At 46.1% G+C, this 24,328-nt stretch overlaps 1 protein-coding gene across 1 annotated transcript in view; it reads left to right on the top strand.

Moving 5' to 3' along the window:
* Positions 1-3,325: 3,325 nt before the first annotated feature.
* Positions 3,326-24,328, top strand: part of DOCK5 (dedicator of cytokinesis 5) — a 206,005-nt gene continuing 185,002 nt past the window's right edge. The window contains exon 1 of the mRNA XM_054717208.1: positions 3,326-3,430. Within this exon, the coding sequence (XP_054573183.1) occupies positions 3,388-3,430 (43 nt within the window). The 5' untranslated portion in view covers positions 3,326-3,387. The remainder of the gene's footprint in view (positions 3,431-24,328) is intronic.

Below are 24,328 nucleotides of genomic sequence, written 5' to 3'. Positions count from 1 at the left end.
ATCCCTCCCCCCCAGTGCATGAATTTTGTGCACCGGGCCTCTAATTTAGACATAAAGGGTGAAGATGAGATAGATATCACAGAGGACCAAGAAATAGGAACTCTATTTATCAGTAGCTCAAGCCCAACATTTTAGGGTCATCTTTGACCCATCTGTGTCTTGACTCAGGGTTAGGATCCAAGGTTTGTGAGCCCAGAAATCCATACAGTGAGGTTCTTTTTTAAAAGCCTTATTTTGGGGGCAAACTTCCCAAAACCATATGCTGATGAAAGTACCCTGAGGGGTCCAAAAGCTTCAGTAAATTCCCCTCTGCCCACAGACTTCCTGTTGGTCCTACCTTCAGTCTATGTCCAGAATCCACATTCTTTTCCACCTCCCCATCCTGACTCCAAGTACCTTCATTTCTTGCTTGAACTACTGAAATAGCCTTCCATCCTTCTGATCTTCCTGCTTCTTCCCTTGTGTTTTTAGTCTGTTCATGCCAAAGGAGGCGAATTAGAACATGTCCTTGGTTGGCTCAAAACCCTCCAAAGTTCTCTTTTCCAAGTAATAGAAAAGCCCTTACTATGCCTTTCACAGTCCTGTTTTACCTGGTCTCTCAGGGCCTCTGGGACCAAGTTTCCTCCCACACTCAGCTACTAACTCACCTCTCACCGAGGATTCTTTGATATTTTTGGAACCTGCCAAACGTGCCTCCAGGCCTTTGAATTTGTGTTTCCTGAATTCAGAATGCTTTTCCTGAAACCCTCACTTCCTTCATGTCACCTTACCAGAGGCCTTTCCAGACCACGCCTACAGCACTGCGCTACCCCACCCCTCTTCCATCCTCTTCTCCCTGCTTAGGAAATTTCTTTACAGGTGTAGCTTCTTTGGGCACACATTTATTTGCTTACTAGAGGCCCGGTGCACAAATTCGTGCACGGGTGGGGTCCGGTCTGCCGGCACCATTACCCTATGAGGTCAGGTTGGGCCAGCCCTGCCCCCAATCTGGGTGAGGGGGCCAATTGGGGATTGAGCCAATTGGGGCCGGGGTGGCTTGGGGAGGGACTGAGGGCTCCCAGTCAGGGGACAATTTGCATATTAGCCTTTTATTATATAGAACTAGGGGCCCAGTGCACGAATTTGTGCACCTTGAAAGGAACTGTGGGCCACGAGGCTGCAGTGGGCACAGGGGTGGGTCTCGGCCCATCCTTCACACCCCCACCAGGCCCCTCCCACCGCAACCCTTAGTTCCCTCTCTGCTAGCAGCCCCACTCCCACTGCCGCTGCTCCCATGTGCTGACAGCACGGAGCAATTGGGGCCAGCGTGAGCAGCGGCTGCTGCCCTGATTGTCCCTCAGGAGCAGGGGTAGGTGGAGAAGCCATCAGGGGCGATCGGGGCTGGCAGCCGCCGCCGCTGGCACCCACTGACGGCACCAAGTGAATTTTCAGTAACCATCAGATGACAGCAACCTTGGTCTGGCGCCCCCACTCACTTGCTCCACCATCCTGCCCGCACCCAACATCCACCATGTTCTGGGCTCTGCCGCCTGCTGCTGATGCCCGCCATGTTCTGCGTGCGCCCCCTGGTGGTAAACATATGTCATAGCGACCTATTGTTCAGTTGTTTTGCTGTTCGGTCTATTTGCATATTAGGGTTTTATATATATTGAAGATTGTCTTACCTCTTCTAGTCTGTAGCTCAATCAGGGTAGGGATTTTAATTTATTCACTGCTGTGCCCCGTGCTTGCCATTTAATAGGCACTTCATAAGTATTTGTGGAAAGAAGAAATTACCTAATGTGGGGAATTAGGTTAATCATGATTACAGCGAAAGAGAAATCATTTAAAGGAGATGCTGGAATTCCTTTTGGATGTTAAGTCTACTAGTAAAATGAGAGATTTTGTGACTTAGAAAATCTTTGTGAGTAAAAACCTATTTGTGGATGAATAAGTGAGCCGAGGAGTTACCCACAAGGCACCATGCTCAGGACTTTTTTAAAAAAAATTCAGATCTGGCTTTGCAAAAAGTTACCAGTTAAATGCATGAATTCTTCAGTCAAGTTTATTCTGTTTTACTACATGTTTATCTTCCTTTCTCTTCATTTTCCAAATAGGCAAGAAAGCCATCACCGACTGCAGGGACAAAATTTCTCTCAAAGGGGCATTTTCTCAAATGGTGAACGTAATCAGCGGGTCGTTTACTCACGATTTTTACTTCTATGTGTGAGGTAGCAACCATCTCCCCCACCCCCACCCAATCTTCATTCTGGAGGTCTCTCCGGGAGGAAGTGAGTTTCAGAGGCGCCAACCCGAGCCTAGGGCGGTTCAAAAGGGCAGTCCCCGAGGGGGTGGCTCTTTGTCACCAAACCGTGCCCGGAGCGCACGGGAAGACCTGGCTGTGCGCGCCCCCTCCTCCGCGGGCTGGCCCTCCGGCGGCTGGTCCGTGGGAAGAGGGAGGTCTTGGCGGGACTGTTCTCTGGAGCACGAGGGTCTGAGTTTCCCAGCGGGGAGGCGTCCCGGTGTTTGGGGGTGCAGGGTTTCCGAGTCGGGGTTCTCTAAATAACGTGCCCACCCAGGCTCCCTAGGAAACCATCCGCCACTTGTGCGGAGCGTCTCCCTCGCCTGGGTTCTCCGTTTCCCCGTAGACCGGTCCCGGCTCCGAGGCTGTAACCGGCGGCCGCAGGAGCTCTGTCTGCCCCGGAGCCCGGCTTCCGGCTCTCGGGGTGTCAGCTAAAGTCCAGGCAGGACGCAGCCCGACTGCTCATTCATTCACAACTGTTTCTGGAGCGCGGCCGAGAGCCCGCACCGGGCGGTGAGGGTCCCGGGGGGGGGGGAGCAGCGCGCACTAGTGCCTTCCAGGGTCGCCGGGCTCCAGCGCGCGCGGGGAGCGGACCCCGAAATCCTCGCCCGGCGCCCCCAGCTCAGCCCTCCCGACGCCCGCGCCGGGGAACCCGCCAACGAGTCCAGCCTCGCGCGGTGAATCCGGGCGGAGAAGGCGGGGGAAAAGCAAACCAGCAGCAGGGCAGCACCGGACCCCGTCCGCCCCGGGAGCTGCTTAGGGAAGTGCGCCAGGCGCAGCCGGAGTCGGAGCGGCCCGCGCCGGGCGAGCGGGCGGAGGAGGGCCGGTCGGCGCGGGGGCGGGCGGAGGGCGCGGCCGGCGGGAGGGGCGGGGGCGGCGCCGGGAGGGTGCGCGGGGAGGCGCGGCCGCCCGGCCCAGCAGGTGACCGCGGCGGCGGGAGCTGAGCGAGCGCGGGTGGCGCAGGCAGCGCTGTGCGTGGCCGCGGGGCCGGCCGAGTCCCGGAACATGGCGGAGGGGCCCGCGGCGCGCAGGAGCGCGGGGGCGCGGCGGCCGGCGCCCCGGGAGTGGTAGCTGCCGTTGCGGCCGCCGCGGGCGAGGTCGCCGCCATGGCCCGCTGGATCCCGACCAAGCGGCAGAAGTACGGGGTCGGTGAGTGCTCGCCGATCGGCGCGAAGTTGGGCGGCGGGCGCCGGGCGCTGAGTGCGCGCCGCCGGGACGGGGACCGGGACCGGCTCCGGCTCCGGCGCCGGCTCCCGCCGCCCCGCGCGCAGGCAGATCCCCTCCCGCGGCAGCTGTGGGGCGGGCGGGGATCAGAGCCCTCCGGGCCCCGCGGGGGAAGTTAGTGGCTAAAAGTGCATTTGGCATTTGGGTCCGGGACGGGTCGAGTTGCTTCCGAACCCCAAAGCTCCAGCGCTTTGCTGAGAGGAAACGTCAGAGGCGAGGGCGCCCCCCGGGTGACGCTGGGGACCCCCGCTCGGGTGCTCGCCCCGCTCCTCCCCACAGAGCCGGTCCCTTCAGGAGTTGCCACCGCCCAGGTCGGCGGAGCTGTGCTGCTCGCTGGCCCCGTGTCTGCCTCCCTCTTGGGTTCTCTCTGCAGCTCCCAAGTGAGGAGTTGGGGGGTAGGAAGCCCCCTCCCCTTGCTCCGAGGGCCTGGGGCGCCGGTTACAGCTGTCCTGGGAATGGGGACCTCCACTCGTGTGGATGCGGCGGGAGCGGCAGGAAGCGTGTGGCTGGCCTGGGAATGGGCGTGGGGACCCCTAGGGCTCACCGCCTAAGGGAGTGTAAGGAGAGGGCCCAGGACTACTTTCTGAATCTCGAGTTTCGCCGTGGGATCGGCCGAGGACATTTTTCTTTTAGAATTTCATGGATTGGTTTTGGAAAGAGAGGAAGGGGGGAGAGAGAAACATCCACTTGTTGGGGCTCTCATTGGTGGACTCTTGTCTGGGCCCTGACCCGGGATGGAGCCCGCAACCTTGGTGTTGGGGCCAACGCTCCAACCAGCTGAGCTACCCGGCCAGGCTCCAGGCTCCGAGGACCTTTTATTCAGGAAAATGATCAGTGACAGGCGCCTGGCATCCACAGCAGCGGCGCTGGAGGGTCCCCTGACCAGCCGAGGGATCGCTGCTGTGTTGGTTGGGGGCCGAAACAGTGAGTGGCGGTGCGGGGTTCTGATCCAGGTGAACACCGTGGGCCGACTCAGGTCTTGTGGGGAGGCTGCCATTCGCCGGAGATTATGGTGGCAATTAGGTTTCCGAGGGACTCCCTTGGTGTAAACAGACGTGCGCGTTGAGAATTGTATCACTTCCTCTCAGGTTCATTCATTGGGCCTATTCGTAATCTAATCTCTTATTTTACTCCCTTTCCTGCCCCATTTTTCCTCACCTCACTCCTCACTAGGGAGAGGTCCCTGAACCGAGTCTGTGCTTTCTGATGGCGAAGTCACGTTCAGAGATAACGCTTAACATCTCTGGGTTCTTTTAGATTCTGTAGCCCTGCGTCAGTTAATAAATCAGAGCCTCTCCATATATATATATATATATATATATATATATATATATATGTGTGTGTGTGTGTGTGTGTGTGTGTGTGTGTGTGTGTGTTGCCCTATTTCAAACCTTTTTTACCTTTAAATTTCTTTTAGAATCCTTGTACTGTCCCGTGGCTACAACTCAGAAATAGCTAGGCATTGTTTCTCCTGCCCCTAACCACGTAGCCATGACTTGGTCTTGAGGCTTCAGACTCATAGTCCGGTGACAATAAGTAGCCAGTAGTAATGGAGGTAAAATGCTATATAATAGATGGGATTGTTGACGGCATATTGAGCAGTGCCTGATTGTTCCTTAGTACTTACAAAAAGGTTATCTACTCTAACTTTGTTTAACAGGATAAAAGCTGTTCCCAAAACTGCTAGGACTTTGGTGTAGTTAATGCAATCATAGCTCCAAAATGTGTTTTTCTTGAGGTAGTCATAGGATCAAGAATGATATGTTCTCTCTCTTTTTCCCCCTGTCCTGGACTCAGCTTACCTTATTTGTCATCATTCAAGAAAAGTATTTGGGCCCTAACTGGTTTGGCTCAGTGGATAGAGCGTCGGCCTGCAGACTGAAGGGTCCCAGGTTTGATTCCCATTAAAGGCATCTGCAGGGTTTCGGGCTCAATCCTCAGTAGGGGGTGTGCAGGAGGCAGCCGATCAGTGATTCTCTCTCATTGTTGTTTCTCTCTCTCCCTCTCCCTTCCTCTCTGAAATCAATAAAAATATCTTTTAAAAAAAGTACTTGGGAATTGCATTTCCAGAGCATAGGTCAGGGGTCCTCAAACTTTTTAAACAGGGGGCCAGTTCACTGTCCCTCAGACCGTTGGAGGGCCAGACTATAGTTTAAAAAAAAACTATGAACAAATTCCTATGCACACTGCACATATCTTATTTTGAAGTAAAAAAAACAAAACGGCAAAAACACCCGCATGTGGCTAGTTTGGCATAGGACGTAGCAAAATTGCCCCAGGATAGAATTTGAGACACTCATTTCACTGGCCACAATAGATTCTGATTAATCCATTGACAAAAGGACCCACTGTTAGGACAGATAATCTGAGAATAAATCTCTATTGTTTATTCCTAAAGCACATTGTTGTTCATATCACCTCGGTGCTTGGAAGCCTCCTTGGCCTACAGGGTGAAGTCTAAACAGCCCAACTATCCAGGTTCCCATAATCCAGTTCAGTGTATCTTCACCAACCTTATCTCCCTGGCTCCTTTCATTAACCCTCCACTGCCCTCCTAGCCCTTGTGCAATTCGCCAGGGAGTGTCCCTCTTGTGACTTTGCTCCCTCGTGCTTGTCCCCTGTTTAGTGTGCCCTCCTGCCTTCTGCATCCCACAGTCCAGACTTTTCCTCGGCGCTCAGATCCATTCCCACCTTCAGACCTCAAACCTTCATACTTCTTCCTCACAATTCCTACAACATGCCATCCCTTATTTCATTACATATCCTGCTATCCTTGGGTTTAATGAACCAGAAGGTTATGGTTTTCTTTTTTTTTAAAAAAAAGTATATTTTTTATTGATTTCAGAGCGGAAGGAAGAGAGGGAGATAGAAGCATCCATGATGAGAGAGAATCATTGATTGGCTGCCTCCTGCATGCCCCCTTCTGGGGATCAATCCCGCAACCCTACCATGCACCCTGACCAGGAATCAAACCTTGACCTCCTGGTTCATAGGTTGACACTCAACCTCTGAGCCGTGCCACCTGGGCAGGTTATGGTTTTCTATCCCCGTCACTCGAGAGGTAGACCAGGCATTAGAGTGTGCGTTTAGTAACTGCTTGTCCTTGGTGTAGGGATGATGTCCTAAAGCTCTAGCTTAACTTCTGTGATGACTTAATGCAGTTTTTCCTCCACTAGGTTTTAGCGTCTCGTTCACTCCAATAGGAGTTTTATTTTGTTTTGTTGTATGGAGGACAAACGAAGAGCCTTCAGTCTGTCTGTATTTTTGTAAGTGAAAACATGAGAGACACTGCTGAGAAACAAGGAAGCATAGAATAGACGGACTCTACATGTCATTGGAAAAATTGGCTTGTGGGACTTTGGGGGGGATTGTTTTCAATTCTGAGTGTCTGCTAAACAGATTTCATTTCCAGGTGAAGGAAACCATGTTTGGTCATTTCGAAGCCTCAGAGCTGCTCTGTGTAGGGTAGCACTTTGATCTCACTTTGAATTGTGGGCAGTGAAGCCAGCAGTCTCTGTTGTCTTATGTTATCTTGGTGCCACCGTTGGCTGTCCCTGACATAGCCTAGATTTTTCTACAGGCACTGAAATGCAATCTGTCTGGGCTCTCTTAGCTCTTAAACATAGCATTGTTGTCTCAATCTTTAGCATTAGGTGGGGTTTTTATACCTACTAGAGGCCCGGTGCACGAAATTTGTGCCTGGGTGGGGTCCCTAGGCCTGGCTGGCGATCAGGGCGGATCAGGTTCCCCGCCTCCCTGCCTCCCCACCTCCTCCTTCCCTTGCTGCCCACGTCTGCCGCTACCCACTCCCAATTTCCCATCCCAGCCTGGGGCCCAGCCCTGATCTGGTGATCGGGACCTGCTGGCCAGGGGGAGGGGACCAGGAGGTTGGCTGGCAGATCCCATTGGCAGTTGGGGCCTGAGGGCTAGGGGCAGCTCCTGTGTTGAGCATCTGCCCCCTGGTGGTCAGTACACCTCATAGCGACCGGTCATTCCGGTCGTTCTGGTCATTCCGTCATAATGGTCGCTTAGGCTTTTATATATATAGATGTTTGCTATCTTATCAAGTGAGAGGACCAGTGGGCCTGCTTCTTTAAACGTCTGGTCCATTAGTGCCCAGGTGTGAAGGGCTCATTGCCCGAGATCTTAGGAAGAAGTGCTCTTCCTCACAGCCAGGGACAACTGTTTTCTTCCTTCCTTTTGCTTTCTTATTTTCTTTTCTGTTACTCTTTCTCTCTTTCTTTGTTTAGTTTGTTCTGTTTGAGCACATGAGGCTATAAACACTTTTATTTAGATTTTAGTGATATTCACATTAGTGCCTGGCCAGTGTTGCTCAGTGGTTAAGCATCAACCTATGAACCAGGAGGTCATGGTTCGTTTCCTGATTAGGGCACATGCCCAGGTTGCAGGCTCAATCAGTGCAGGAGGCAGCCAATCAATGATTCTCTCTCATCATTGATGTTTCTGTCTCCCTCTCCCTCTCTAAAGTCAATAAAATGATTTTATAAAATGAATCAAATTGTATTGAATACAGTTGTCAAGATATTTTCAAAATTTATGATAGTGTAATAATATATGTGCTCTCTATTAATGAAAAAACAAGATCTAGTGGTAAGTCTAATGACTACTATACTTTTGAATTAGTGATGGGCTTAAATGATTTTTCAAGATACCTGCAATAACCATAATATGATATGAAAATACCTGTGATCTAGTGGTACTGCTGTTGTAACTGGTCTTATTGCCTATAGTCGTAATTGAAGTACATGTTAAGTGTCAGAAAATAGAGCTGTACTTTTTTTCCTTTTCAAGTCCATGATCCTCTGAATTTGAACACAGATTAAGAATCCTTAGCTGAAGATCATACAGCTAATTAGTTATATGAACCAGAATAACCAACAACAGTAACACTTGGTGATCATCTGTCTACAGGAAACACTGTGCTAGATATTATACAATTGTAATGAATTGAAGAAATCCTTGCCCTAGTGTATTCATGTCCTAACAACATTGAGGCTAAGAATGAAGGAATAGAGAATTAACATTTATTAAGAATTTATCTAGTGACAGGCAGGCACTGTTCTGCATACGTGAGGGTCTAGAGACACGTTCAGGGGTCCATGAGATTAAAACTTTTTTGGCAGTAATACTAAGATGTTATGGACCTGCTTTCACTCTGTTCTTTCATGAGTATACAGCGTGGTTTCCCAGAAGCTGTATGGAGTGTGGTATTGCCAACAGATTGAATGTAGAAGCAGACATGAGAATCCAGCAGCCTTTGTGAAACCAGACATTAAGAGACTTCCAAGAGTGTACAACAATGCTGCTACTCTATGTGTTTTGTTTAGAAAATTGTTTTTTAAAAAATTCATTTTTAAACTACAGTTGACATACAGTATTGTAGTGATTAGGTATTTCTATACCTGATGAAGTGATCACCCCGATAAATCTGACACCATAATTAACCAATAAGTACTTTTTAAATGTCTCACTTGAAATTTTAATATGGTAAATAATTATAGATGTAACCCACATAAACAAAAGCTCTTTGGTTTCTCAATAACTTTTAAGAGTGGAAAGGAGTTCTGAGACCAAAAAGTTTCATTCAGTGTTGCTGTTTTCCATATTATTTCACTAAATCATTGAGATAATGCTGTAATCCTCACATATTATCCCATTTTCTAGATTAAGAATACAACAACTGAGGTTTATTTCTCACCCACGGCCATGTCCATGGCCATATAAAATCTCACTCCTAAGCCACACGCTTCACCATAAGTGTTTCCCGAACTTTAGTTGTTTACCTTGATCTCTGCCTGTGCAGGTGACCTGGTGTGGCAGTTTCGTGACTACTGTCATGCCCACTTCTGTATTATATTCTACTTAGTATTTTCTTTATCTTGCCTGTCTTTTTTTTTTTTTTTCTACTTAAAACAATTACTGAAAAAGAAAACATCCACATTCTTACCACAACAAGGAGGGCCAGCATCACTTGCCATATCTACCTTAATTCGGAATGTCTACTGTAAGAGGGGATTTCCCCTGCACGGTAAATACACTGCTCTAGGCATGCTTCTGATGAGGTACAATCAGAAGCAGCAGGGAAAAGAACCACTGAAGTAATAGATAGAATAGATTTAGTGAGTTGTTTACACAAAGGATTATGTGAGCATTGAACTCCTGCATGTTGCGTTATTACATAGGAAGGGAACAATGGGAATTTGCTTTCGCTTGTTTTCATTGTCTGTGGAGGTTTCTTGGAGGAAGATGCCTTGTAGGATTGGCTCAGTGGAAAGATAAAAGCTTGGCCACAGTGGTGAACAGGGTTGTAGGAGGTCTGAGTCATTGGATTAATGCTGTATTGAGCACATGAGTGGCAAGGAAAGAAGATGCAATCGAATGAAAGAGACAAGGCATTTCAAGTCATTGTTACTCCCCATTACCGAGAAGGAGTTGTGATGCCGTACAATAAACACATATGTACCATACAGAGGGCAATGCAGGAAAAAGGTAAACGATCGCAAGGAATGTGGAGAAGGAAAAGCAATTCAGAGGACCGGCGAGGGGCTTTGAAACAAAGGTGGTAGTTACCCCAACGTTAGTTTGCCCAGATTTCCAGAAGGCTTGCGGTGGTCAGCCTGCCATCCTGCTAGCTGAAACTTAAATTAACTGTGGTTTGTCCTCATCTAAATTGTAAGAGACAAATCAATAGGGCCTGGGAGTAAAGGATCAGATCTCATTGCAGTGAATTTTTACGTAAAGCAACATTTTTTTCAACTGCTAGTTTATATCTAGCAATGTTATTAAGTATAGTAACATTACAATTATACACTGAGTGGCCAGATTATTATGATCTCTGAACGCATAATAATCTGGCCACTCAGTGTATATCTTATATAATAAAAAGCTAATATCAAATTGTCCCCTCGACCAGGAGTTCAACCAGCAGGCAGGCTGGCCAACCGCCCATGTCCCCTCCCCCTGGCCAGGCTGGCCGGACCCCACCCATGCACGAATTCATGCACCGGGCCTCTAATATATACTGAGTGGCCAGATTATTTTGCATTCAGAGATCATAATAATCTGGCCACTCAGTGTAACTCTATACACATATAATATTTTAGTACCGTCAAAAGAATTTAAAAAGGAATATTGGTCAAATTCTGTTACAACTCCTCTTTCAATTCTTTGGAATGAGTTGTGATAGAATTTGACCCAGGAACTTGACCAAGCTCACATAGTTTGTTGTTCACTAAGTAATTCAGTGGAGGGACATTTAGTTTTCTCCCTGATGAAATAGGTAAAGTCACCCATGATAAGTCTACTCTCTGGACATTGGGAGTCCTTTGACATTGGCTTATAAGTAGCCTCCAGCATAACTCGGGGTTTTATTTTTGAACTAAAAAATGTGCTTTTGAGATTGGGGTAAGAAGTGGCTTTGAGGCAGAGATTTGGGCGAGTAAGGAAAAGCAGAGGATGGTTGTGTGAATCTTCTGTTTCCAAGTGATGTTCAGGCCATGCCCTCTCGCTGGGCTGTAGTCAGGATTGTCAGAACCGCTGGCAGCCAGTTCCGGAGCAAGAGACAAAAATGGCCTTTGTCTTTGACACAAAGCTCTGTGTCATCGCAAAGCTGCTGTTGTTCCAATGACTTTATATTCCTGGACCCACCTTTCCGGCCCGTGTCATTTTCTCTTACATTTTCACACCTCATTAAACTGTGGGACTGTTGATATCTAGAGGAAGTACTTGGACCCCTAAGATTCCTTCAGTGAGACTCCTGGGTGTTCATTCTTTGTCTTTTAAAACAACTCGGGGGAAGGAAATTGCAGCGGAGATGAATTCTTTGAAAATAGCCCGTTGCTGACTCACGGAAGGTGAGTAAGAAGGCCTCCTGCGGTCTAGTGTGTTACCTGCACCTGCGGGATGCGCTGCTCTGTTTCTGTGAGCCTTTCCTTCCAGGGACCACTTATAAGGATACTCCCGAGGCTCAGGTATAGAAATCTAACAGCTTCGCCCTTTTGTGTATAGAATCATGAAATATTAACAGCTGGATTCTGGTAAGCATCACCTCTTGGCTCACATCCTCATTTTATTGGGAAAAAATGTGCCCTGGAGATATATAGTGACTTACCCAAACCACACAGCCCAAACTCGTGTTTCAGCGCCCTGTTTTCTAGCTGCTTCATTTCTCTTTGTAGCTCCGGAGAGTTGAGCAAGTGCCTTGAGCACATCTGCTTGAGCGTCTGAAGAGGGAGTGCTTGCGCACAGTCCTAAGGGACTGTGTCTTCCCTGGGTTTGTCCCATGTGGAGGTTTTGTTAAAAATACGAGTCAGCTACTAAACCATATAATTGACATATAACATTCGTTTCAGGTGTACAACATCAGGATTCTATATATACATAGCGAAATGATCGCATCAGTAAGTCTAGTTAACATCAGTGAACCACACATAGTTACAGTTTTTCCCTTTCAGTTAGAATTTTAATGAGATTTACTGTCTTAGCAATTTCACATATATACCACAGTATTGTTAACTCTAGTCATCATGTTGTGCATCATTACATCCCAGGACTTACTGATTTTGTAACTGGAAGTTTGTGCCTTTTTTAAAATGTATTTTTATTTATTTATTTAATATATTCTTATTGATTTCAGAGAGGAAGGGAGAGGGGAGAGAGAGATAGAAACATCAGTGATGAAAGGGAATCATTGATTGGCTGCTTCCTGAGTGCCCTTCACTGGGGACCGAGCCCGCAACCCGGGCATGTGCCCTTGACCAGAATCGAACCTGGGACCCTTGAGTCCGCAGGCTGACGCTCTTATACACTGAGCCAAACTGGCTAGGGTGAAGTTTGTCCCTTTTAACTATCATCACCCATTTTGCCTAATCCAACCTCCAACCCCCCCTTGCGCGTGCTTTAGGCATTTGCAATCTGTGTTCTATATCTGTGAGTTTGGGTAGATACCCAGAAGTGAGATTGCTGGATCACATGGTAGTTCAGTTTTTAATTTTTGAGGAACCTCTATACTGTTTTACATAGTGGCTGCACCAGTCTGCATTCCCATCAGCAGTGCACAAGGGTTCCCTTTTCTCTACTTCCTCACCACACTTGTTATCTCGTCTTTTTGGTGCTAGCCATTCTCGTAGGTGTGATATGTCATTGTGGTTTTGTTACCGGAAAGGGGATGGGCCTAGGGCCAGGAGCCAGGAGCCAGTCTTCCTCGGGCGGGCGGGCGGGTGGCCTGTAGTGTGTGGGTTCTTGATGTGCAGGAAAGATTTCATAACACGAGTCCAGGCGACTTTTCGAGTATGTTTACCAAAGCTGGGGCCAGAGAGACAAGGGCGGGCCTAGGACAGAGGAGCAACAGGAGAGGGACTAGGTAGAGCTGCTTTGGCTCCCTAGAAAGGCCCTGGGAAAGAAATGAGCTGAGGCGGGCCTGCTGTCGCCTCACTGCAAAGTCAGAGAAAGGGGGGGCCTTGGGGACAGGTTCAGGGGGTGAGCCTGGGAGGAGCTGCCACTGCTCACTGCTGCTCTGGTTGCAAGTCTCCTGGGGACCCTTCGAGTTTAGGAGATGGCTTGCCTGTCTGGGAAGAAGGGGAAGGGAAAGGCTCAGAGCCAGGGAGGGAGAGTGTTTTGAGGGTTTTTAGAGACTGGGAGTTTATGGGGAGTCTTACTGGAGGATCTCAATAGAATATCAGTTTTCTAGGTGAGCTCCTTCAGAGTCGTGGCCCCCCGCCCCCCGATTGGTCAGTGTCCGGGCAGGGAGTCCTTAGTCATTGCAGCTGGTCCAGGTGTCACCCCCCTGGTTTTGCTGCTTTTCTTCCCCTGGAGCTGACATGCAACTGAGGCCTAGATGCTGTCTCTATGGAAGAAAGGTCAGAGGTCTAAAGCGTATGACCAGTGATACGTGAGGGGAGGAAATGCCATCCTGCAGGGGGAGGTCTGGGGCTAGTTTTGCCCCTCGCTAGGCATGCGGGGCTTTTAACCCTGGTGATCTTCTGCATCCGCTGTAAATTGGTTGGCCCGTTTGTTCAGCTATCTGTCTCAGTTTCCCCATTCCACTTGCCAAGGAATTTTTCCAGCTTCTTACTATCCTGCCTCCATTTTGCGTTGCATTTCCCGGATAATTTGTGGTGTTGAGCCTCTTGTATGTACCAGTTGGCCATCAGCATGTCCTCTCTGGGAAAATGTCTTTACTAGTAGATCATCTGCCCATGCCTTTTATTGGATTGCTTGTTGGTTTTTGCCATTGAATTGTATGAGTCCTTTACGTATTTCGGATATTAACCCCTTATCAGATATGTGATTTGTAAATATCTCCTTCCTTTTGGTAGGCTGCCTTTTCATTTTATTGATGGTTTCCTTTGCTGTCCATCTTCCCCTTTTTATAAGAGTTCTGGAAAGGAAGTTTGTGTTGGAGGTCGGAGCCTGCAAAGTGGAAGTCACGCTGTGGGTCCATGGTGGTGACACGGCTTCACGCCTGCCGCGGGCCCAGCGGTCTCTGGGCACTGACATGGTGTCGGCTGCAGAGCTCACAAGCAGATATCACAGGCGTGCTTGAGAACGAATGTCCCTGTGCTGTACCGAGTGCCGAGGGGTGAGGGGAGGGTCATGCCTTGGTCATCAAGTCTTGTCATACTGACCGAGAAGGGAGGGAACGTTGGTTTATTTTTAGACCTGTATCTTGCGCAAAATGGTGATGCCATGTTCTGAAGACTTGACCTTAGAAGCTTGAGTAAGGCTTCTTGTTCCCAAGGCAGCTTCAGCGCCTGCGCTCTTCTCCCTGATGGCACCGGCGGCTTAGTCCCAGGGACGCCTCTGCTGAGACAGGACGCACCTGCCGCTGTCGCTCTCCTGGGCAGGCCCCCCCTGGAACCGGGTCCGTGCCTCTACCTGGTTTCCCAGGCTCCCGCGGGGCTGCCAGCTTCCTTCAGAGCAGGAGCAAATAGCACGTGCCTGGCTCTTCCGTGTCAGGCAGAGAAGGTCTGCCCCCCCAATCGTGACAGCATGGCTCGTTTGAGTTTCCATCTCACGGTTCTGCGGCACAGATTCCGTGGATTTACATGGTTTTTATCTCTTGTTAACCAGTGGGTACTAGAAGCATAGTTATACATTTATTGTTTTAGAAAAGGGAGTCTAAGGCTCAGAAATGTTAGGAACTTCGGTGCAGTTGGAATTGTAGTGGGCTGTGTGTGCCGTTTGTTATGGTTTGAAAAATTCAGTTAAAATTGGTACAGCCTCTATCGAGTATTGATTAAAATTTAAAATGCTTGTACCCTTTGACTTGGCAACTCCACTTTTATGAGTTTGTCCTACAGATATGCTAACATATGTGGGGAAGGACATATGGTTATTTATGGCAAAGACATGAAAACAACTTAAATGTCAATCAGTTGGAAATGAGTTCAGTCATGCACGGCACATGCATGCAATGGAGTACTATACGGCCATTAAAAAGAATCAGGTTCAGGATAGACAAAGTGTCTGACAAAGATGGCACTGACATACTGTGATTAAAGGATGATCTCTTCAAAAAATGGTGCTTGGTCACTTGGTTATCTGTTTTGAAAAATGTCACCTGGCCGGAGTGGCTTGCTTGAATGTCGTCCTATGCATTGAAAGGTTTCGGGCCGGTCTGGGTACATAACTGGGTTGTGGGTTCACTCCTAGGTCATCAGGGGCACGTACGGAAGGCAACTGATTGATGTTTCTCTCTCACATGTGTTTCTTTCTCCCTCCCTCCCTCTCCCTTCTTCTCTAAAAGCAATAAAAATAATTTTTTTTAAAAGAAAAATATATTGGACCCCTGTTTACCTAATGTTATAAATAAACACACACACACACACACACACACACATACACACACAAACAGATTCCAGCCATGGCTGGGTGGCTCAGTTGCTTGGAGCATCATCCTGTGCACCAAAAGGCTGTGGGTTTGATTCCCAGTCAGGGCACATACCTGGGTTGCGGGTTCAATCCCAGGTTGGGGCTCATATGGAATGTAATCCATCTATGTTTCTTTTTCTCCCTTCCCTTCTTTAAAATTCAGTAAAAGCATATCCTTGTGTGAGGATTAAAAAAATCAATTCCAAATGTATGAAAGGTAAACAAGTGAAAGCTTAAAAGAAAAATAAAGCTTAAAAAAGAAAGTGCAAGAAAATACCCCTTGACCATGCTGTAGGCAGAGATCTCTTAACAGGGCACAAAAACACTATCTTTAAATATATATATATATATTTCTTTATATAGAGAGAGAGAGAGAGGGAGAGAGAGAGAGAGAGAGAGAGAGAAAGAGAGAGAGAGAAAGAGTCATATTAAAAACTAGAGGCCGGTGCACGAAATTTGTGCACAGGTAGGATCCCTAGGCTTGGTCGGAGATCAGGGCCGATCGGGGCCTTTCTTCTGGCTGCTGCCCGGGGCCTCCCTTCCCTGGCTGCTGGCTGGGGCCTTCCTTCGTTTCGCACCACCCCCTAGTGGTCAGTACACATCATAGCGAGAGATTGAACTCCCAGTCTCCTGATTGAACTCCTGAGGGGACACTTTGCATATTAGCCTTTTATATATAGAGAGATATGAACTTTTCACCAAAAGACACCCTTAAGTGATTAAAAAGAATGTAACAAGACATTCCCAATACATCATATTGTGAATATGTAAAGAATTGCATACAAATCAATAACCTAATAGAAAAAAATAAATAAATGATACCCAAGTATGTGATAACCATATGGAAGGGTGATCTACATTTGTCATTAGGGAGATGCAAACACAAGACCAGACAACTCTACTGGAAGGGCTGTATGAATTTAAAAAAAGAAAAGAAATACCAAGTGTTGGCGAGGATGTGTAGCAATAGGACATCTTATGCCCTGGTGGGAGTGTAAATTGGCAGTTCCTAGTAAAGTTAGACATACACCTACCCTGTGACCTAGCGGTTCCACTCAGAGAAATGAAAATATGTTTCCACAAAAAGATGTGTGCAAAATGTTCATAGTACACTCTTCAGCATAGCCCCCAATTGGAAACAACACATGTGCTCATCAACAGTTGAGTGGATGTATACGCTGTGGTATCCTCACGCAGTGAAATCCTGTAGGGCAGTGAGAGTGAATGACTTACATGTACACACCAAGATATGGATAAATCTCACCAAGTGAGGGTAGTGGTTGATGTCTGCAGGGTAAGAGGTAGAAGGTGTGCTGGGGCATTGGCATTTAGGTTGTTAGTAATGTTCCTTCTGTTTCTTGGTCTGGGTAATGGGTGGGCAGGTGGGTGCATCCAGTTTGTGAAAATTCAGTGAAATGTGGTATATGCACTTCTCTGTATGTATGTTAAACTTCAAATTTCCAGAGAGAAAAAGAATGAGGCAGCTCTAAATACATTGATATGGGCTGTTTCAAAGGTATATTTGAGTAGACGCATGATGTAAAAAGTGTATGTATATAGTATTAATTTTATTCATTAAACAAATGGTTGTGCACTACCCCCTACTCAGGCACTGTTTTAGACACTGAATACAAAAGACTAAGAACAGTGTGTGATACTTGTGAATGCTAGACCATTCTGAAAGTGAGACATGAAATTGTTTGTTAATTATTTCTTGGAAGGGAATGGGTGACTGGATGTCAGAAGAGAGTTTTGCCCTTGGACATAGACAGCAGTATGGTGATAGCCAGAGGGAGGAGGCTGGGGGCTGGGTGAAGGTGGGCAGAGGGGGAGGGGGATGGGAAACATCTGTAATAGTGTCAACAATAAAAATAAAGGAGAAAGAAAGTAGAGAGTTTTTTTATTGAATATTTGTGTACCTTTTTATTTTATTTACTTATTTATTAAATATATTTTTTATTGACTTCAGAGAAGAAGGGAGAGGGAGAGGGATAGAAGCATCAATGGTGAAAATCATTGATCGGCTGCCATTCTGCACACCCCCTACTGGGGATTGAGCCAAATCGACTTTGGGACCCTTCAGTCCATAGGCGGTTTGGCTCTATCCACTGAGCCAAACCAGCCAGGGCTGTACCTTTTTTTAGAAAATATGCTTTCTATTGATTTTTCTAGAGCAAGAGGAAGGGAAAGAGAGAGAGATGGAAATATTGATGAGAGAGAAACATCAGTTGGCTGCCTCCTGCACGCCCCCTACTGGGGATCAAGCCCACAACATCAGTGTGTGCCCTGATTGAACGGATGACCCCTTGGTTCATGGGTTCATTGAACCACATTGGCTGGGCATGAATATTTTTGTACCTTTTAAAGTTTGTGCAGTGTGAATGGATTACCAATCTAAACAAACAAAGTAAACCTAACTGTCCTATTATTATGAATTATTATTAATGCAGTTTGAGACTTAAAGGCAGCAGCTTCGGAGGTCCAGCAACTGAAACAGACTATTTTTATGGTTTGACCCAAACCACACAGGATGTCTTGGGTGGGTTTGGCAAGTAAGTCTGTGTCTCAAACTATGTTGACTTTTTAAAAAAATTTATTTTTTATTTCAAGAAAAACGATTTTAAATATGTTACATGTAATAAACATTAATATCTCAAGAAAAACGATTTTAAATGTAATGTTACATGCATTAAACACCAATTATTCAAGAAAAACTATCTTAAATATAATACATGCAATAAATATTAATATTTCAAGAAAAAAGGGATTTTAAGTGTAATAATATTACCAAAACTGTACTAACATAGTATGATATCACAAAAGTTGTAGGAAATACTAAAATTCTGCAAACAACAGGGTTACTTTTATTATATTCTAAAATATTTTTCCCCCTCTGGCTCTATTTTCATTCATCAGTTTATGATGTTCTTTATATTCCACAAATGAGTGAGATCATGTGTTATTTATCTTTCTCCGACTGGCTTATTTCGCTTAGCATGATGCTCTCCAGGTCCATCCATGCTGTTGCAAATGGTAAGAGTTCTTTTTTTACAGCAGCATAGTGTTCTATTGTGTAGATGTACCACAGTTTTTTAATCCACTCATCTGCTGATGGGCACTTAAGCTGTTTCCAAATCTTAGCTATTATAAATTGTGCTGCTATGAACATAGGGGTGCATATATCCTTTCTGATTGGCGTTTCTGATTTCTTGGCATATATTCCTAGAAGTGGGATTACTGAGTCATTTTTAATTTTTGAGGAAACTCCATACTGTTTTCCACAGTGGCTGCACCAGTCTGCATTCCCACGAGCAGTGCAAGAGGGTTCCTTTTTCTCCACATCCTCACCAGCACTTGTTGTTTGTTGATTTGTTGATGATAGCCATTCTGACAGGTGTGACATGGTACCTCATTGTCTTTTTGATTTGCATCTCTCTGATGATTAGTGACTTTGAGCATGTTTTCATATATCTCTTGGCCTTCTTTATGTTCTCTTTCAAAAAGTGTCTATTTAGGTCCTTTGCCCATATTTTTATTGGATTGTTTATCTTCCTTTTGTTAAGTTGTATGAGTCTATGCTGACTCTTGAGTGTTCTAGCAAAAATTAAACTTTATATTTGTTAATCTTCACCCGAGGTTATTTTTTCCATTGATTTTTAGAGAGAGAGAGAGAGAGAGAGAGAGAGAGAGAGAGAGAGAGAGAGGTCAGGAAGGGGAGAGTCAGGGAGAGAAACATTGATGTGAGAGAGACACATTCACTGGTTGCCTACTGCATGTACCCTGACCGGAGCCGGGGATTGAACCTGCAACCAAGGTATGTGCCCTTGACTGGAATCGAACCTGAGACCCTTCAGTCCGAGGGCCGATGCTCTAACCACTGAGCAAAGCTAGCCAGGGCTATTCCCATATTCTTGATGACTATCGTAATTTCATATACTTCGCTTTCTATCATTCATTTAATTACTTATGACACACTCTGTCTTTGTTTATAACCAGAAACCAAATCCAAACTTTTGCTTCAGTTAAGTGTGAAATGGATTTTCATGTTTATACTAGTCTTATCTCTTTATAATCCTAAAGTTTAAAACTCAGAGAATCACGTCTCATTAGTTGTAATTTGTTGGTTGTTTTTCTGATCTACGTGGCTATTTTATGATGGATAAACCATTCACCTCAGGCTTTGTCCTTTCTGTTTGAAGACATTAAAGTGTGATATAACTGTCATCCTATATAATAAAAGGGTAATATGCAAATCGACCAAATGGCAGAATGACCGGTTGCTATGACACGCACTGACCACCAGGGGGCAGACGCTTAACATAGGAGCTGCCCCCTGGTGGTTAGTGTGCTCCCACAGGGGGAGCACCGCTCAGCCAGAAGCCAGGCTGATCTCTGGAGAACGCAGTGGCAGTGGCGGGAGCCTCTCCTACCTCCACAGCAGCGCTAAAGGTGTCCGACTGCCGGCTTAGGCTCACTAAGCGCGCAGTTGGACATCCCCCAAGGGCTCCCGGACTGCGAAAGGGCACAGGCCAAGCTGAGGGACCCCTCCCCTGCAGTGCACGGGGCGTCTAGTATTTTGATAAAGTAATGGACAGACAGTCTGACAGCATACACAATACTTGGTCTTGCATTACATAAAATAAAGTATTTCAATGATGAAACAGGACATTATATTTATTTACTTACATATATTTATTTCTATAGTCCAGTAGCATCTCTGATAAGATACGCATTTTAAAAAATAAGTCACCTTCTGAGTTCCTGAAGACTGAGACACAGATGATGGTTTGCTTAGTGCCACATGACAAGCTAACTTCAGAACCATGGTTACCATTTGTGGTCCTGAAGACTGGAGTTCGGGTCCTGTGGCCAAGCCATGCTTGAAATTGGATTGCCAGGGTGGATGCCAAAGCCATGAACTGCGGCTAAGTTTTGGAGAGCAGCTTCTTGTGGCTGGGAATTGTGAAGTCCAAGTCCGCTAACTTTTATTCCTCTTTGCCTTTGTGAAGTCAGAGAAGGCTCTGAGCCAAGAGAGAAGAGGCGAATAAGATTCGTATACTTCCTGGTACCGTGGGCTGACCACAGCCATTCATTACCTGATAGTTAGTGAGGTGGGAGCCTGCCCGGCAGTACACTGGGCCTGGCAATCAGGCACCGTTGTTTGCAGAGCAGAGTTGATTCTTAAGTAGTTAATATTCGTTAACCCTGAACCTGTCCTGGAAGGTCCAGACTAGAGTCTGGTCTGTTTTCAATTTCAAAGCCTTTTTGGCCAGAAATGACCCAGTCTTGCAAGAATTTTCCTGGAAGCTATTTGAACGCCTAGGGGTCTCTGGGTGACAAGACTTCTGTTCTCTGTCCTGTGGTTTTCGTTGGGGGTGGGGGGCGCTCTCACTCATTGACTCAGGATAGTCTGGGGCCCTAACAGGTATAATAAATAATAAATTCACACCTAACCAACTAATTCACATGGATGTTTTGAGTCAGGGCAACTGGAATTTGAATGCCCACTCGATGTGGGTAACTTACCTTCCTGCTCTGAGGAAGCACACATTCGCTGTGCATCTGCAAGGTTCCAGTGGCTCACGGGTGGTGGTGAGGATTATGTGAGAGAAGTAATGTACAGAAAAGACATAGGTAGGCAGGGCTTCATAGAGACTGGTTCCTTCCCTTTGGCCTGATAGAGTGCCACGAGATTGTCATGAACTCAGGGACACTTTGACCAGTAGTCCTAGGCCAGCCATTTTGGGTCCTACCACACAGGATGTTGTAGAATCTGAAAACAGGAATCCATTGAGGACAGAATAGTAGATGGTTATCGCATGGGCCTGTAAGCCTTCCTTAAGGAAGACCGATGCCTACTTGAGTTAAAGACTCGTCTGCCTATAGAATACTCTGGAATTGTTTTTCAGAAGAACCTTTTATGTCTGGGAGAGGTGGGTACCCTGTTCACTTTTGGCAACGCGAGTTTTGCGACTCAAGCTTGTTTTTAAATTGCTTGATAGCTTCAGGGAGGCCTCCTCAGAGCTCACAAATTCAGAAATGGTTTGAGTCTGTGGAAGAATTCTTTTCATGTTTGAGCTCTGATCTCAGCCAAGAGCCCTGGAAATTTTGAATCTTGTATGTTTTTTATCCTGAATTAGATACGAGCCTCCTTGCTCAGCTCAGATTTTGACATGACTTATTTCAGAAGGAAAAGGCTCACTTCATGAAGCAACTCATAGTCCCATCACTTTTCTCCTTTGGTGGCATTGTCATTCTGATTTAATTCAGTGACATGAGGACAGAATTTAGACCAGGAAAACAGAGACCCTCATTTGTTGCCCAAAGGACGAAATTTTTAAAATAGTCCCTTATTGATTTCAGGAAGGGAGGAAGAAGGGGAAACATCAGTGAAGAGAGAGAATCATTGATTGGCTGTCTCCTTCACGCCCCTTACTGGGGATCAAGCCCACAACCCAGGCAATCTAACCATGACCTCTTGGTTCATTGGTCAACGATCACCCACTGAGCCACACTGGCCAGGCCAAAGGACTAATTTTTTTAAAGTTTATTTTCTTTAATGATTAAGGTATTATTACATGTGTCCTTATTCCTCCAATCCCCCCACCTGCCCCCTGTTCATGCCCTCACCCCCCTAGTGTTTGTGTCCATTGGTTATGCTTATATGCATGCATACAAGTCCTTTGGTTGATCTCTCTCCCTTCCCCCCACCCTTCCCTGCCTTCCCTCTGAGGTTTGATGGTCTGATTGATGCTTCTCTGTCTCTGTATATTTTTGTTCATCAGATTATGTTGTTCATTATATTCCACAAGTGAGTGAGATCATGGATTATTTATCTTTCTCGAACTGACTTATTTCGCTTAGCATAATGCTCTCCAGCTCCATCCATGCTGTTGCAAATAGTAGGAGTTCCTTCCTTTTTACAGCAGCGTAGTATTCCATTGTGTAGATGTACCACAGTTTTTTAATCCACTTATCTGCTGATGGGCACTTAGGCTATTTCCAAATCTTAGCTATTGTAAATTGTGCTGCTATGAACATAGGGGTGCATATATCCTTTCTGATTGGTGTTTCTGGTTTCTTGGGATATAGTCCTGGGATCACTGGGTCAAATGGGAGTTCCATTTTTAGTTTTTTGAGGAAACGCCATACTGTTCTCCACAGTGGCTGCACCAGTCTGCATTCCCACCAGCAGTGCACGAGGGTCAAAGGACTAAATTTTTAAGGATCAGGTCAGAGTGTGTTAGGGAGGACATAGGGACTTGTGGATTTTTGCTTTCATTTGTTTTCTTATTTTCCATCTTTACTTTTGATTTGATTCCTTTTAGATCCCAGGGGACGAAATTCCATGTTGAGGGGGTTTTAGCTAACAGTTCTGAACCCTAGGGAAAGGTAGTATCACCTCTGTCTTTCTAAAACAGCTCCTATCAAGAAAGGATAGACGGAGGAAATAGAAATGATATCTAAAATTAAACATGTGTTCTGCTGTAATATGTCTTTAATTTCTTGCCTTTTTAGCAGTCTTGAGTGACAGGGTTTTATACGTTTTGAAGATTACAGGGCTTGCTTTCTTGCTGAAATAGTCACCCTACCACGTTCTTTTGTCTGCCTTAGTTCTGAGAATATTTTTTTTAAATTGGTTTTTAGCACCATGGGCTTGGATTAAGCTTCAGGAATTACTCATTTCATAAAGGTCACTTGTTTTTTATCTTCTGGGTCATTTAGGGTTTGGAGGGTTGGTGGGTGGAATGAAACGAACAGAGAGTGTTGAAACCAGGATTAGGAGGCCGGGCTTGCGTTTTCATCTCTGTTACACACACAATCAAGTGGCTAACTCTCTTTCACTTCGTTTTTACTTCTGTCAAATAGAGATAATATTTGCTACTCAGAGTATGAAGCATTTTCAGTTTCTGAAAGGTTATGGAAGTTAATTAAGCACTGCCAGTAAGGCCACATTCATTGACCACCAGAATTTCATGATCTAAGTTGGACATGCCATTGAACTTTCTGCCCGAAGACTTAGGAAGTTTTGTCTAGAAAAAGCTTTGGGCAAAGACGCCCATTTCTTCATGGACTTTTTAAAACTTCATGTGCCAGTGGGACTCTTACAGTATTCCTTCTAACTTGGCATCTTTTAGATACTCTTCAGGCTGGTTAAGGCATTCGTAGCATGAAGCGCTAATTTTCCTCACTCACACTGAACTTGTGATCCTGTTCATCTGGTTTCCAGTTCCGAGTTTCCCCTAATGCTCCAAGTCATCTTTCCCAAAATGTATGAAAGGGAGATCGGTTTTAACAAGGGCTTGAGTGTGATTTGAAGTATGATTCTGCTGTTGCTAGATCCAAGTTTAATCCCTGACTTTTCTCCCCTTTGACAGGTGTTTGGATCTAGCGGAAGTAATAAAGTAATTCACACACACACACACACACACACACACACATACACACACGATACATGCCTCTAGCAGCCTTCCAGTCTTGATTTCTGTTGTTGCTGTTCGGTTGTCAGGACTCAGATCTGTTAGGGAACTCATGAGTTAGCAGGTCTAGAGGTGTAGTATTGTATTGAAGGCAAGGGAGAGAGGTGTTATTGACAGACTTGTGGAAATAAATGTTCTGTATTCATTCACCATGTGCTTACCAGGTATCTTACTGAGGAGCAGGTATATGCTCAGGACTTGGAAGGAGCCAGAGAAGATGTGGACAGAGATCCCATTCATGGGAAGTTTATCATGAATGAAAGGACCTCATGGTAGAAGCCACAATAACTCGTGGAAGGCTGCGCATGAGAATGGTGCAGAGACATGCACTGGGTTCTAGGACTTGGGAGAAGCAGAGGCTGTTCTGAGGGAACTGCTGCTTCAGGGAAGAAGTTGAACTTTGTAGAGATGGGCATTCGCGTTTGGGAAGGCTGTGGGGACATGGTTCAGC

Source organism: Eptesicus fuscus, chromosome 6 (genome assembly GCF_027574615.1).
Source record: "Eptesicus fuscus isolate TK198812 chromosome 6, DD_ASM_mEF_20220401, whole genome shotgun sequence".
Lineage (NCBI taxonomy): Eukaryota > Metazoa > Chordata > Mammalia > Chiroptera > Vespertilionidae > Eptesicus > Eptesicus fuscus.
Note: the sequence above shows the minus strand (reverse complement) of the source record. Positions and strands in the feature narration are given on the sequence as shown.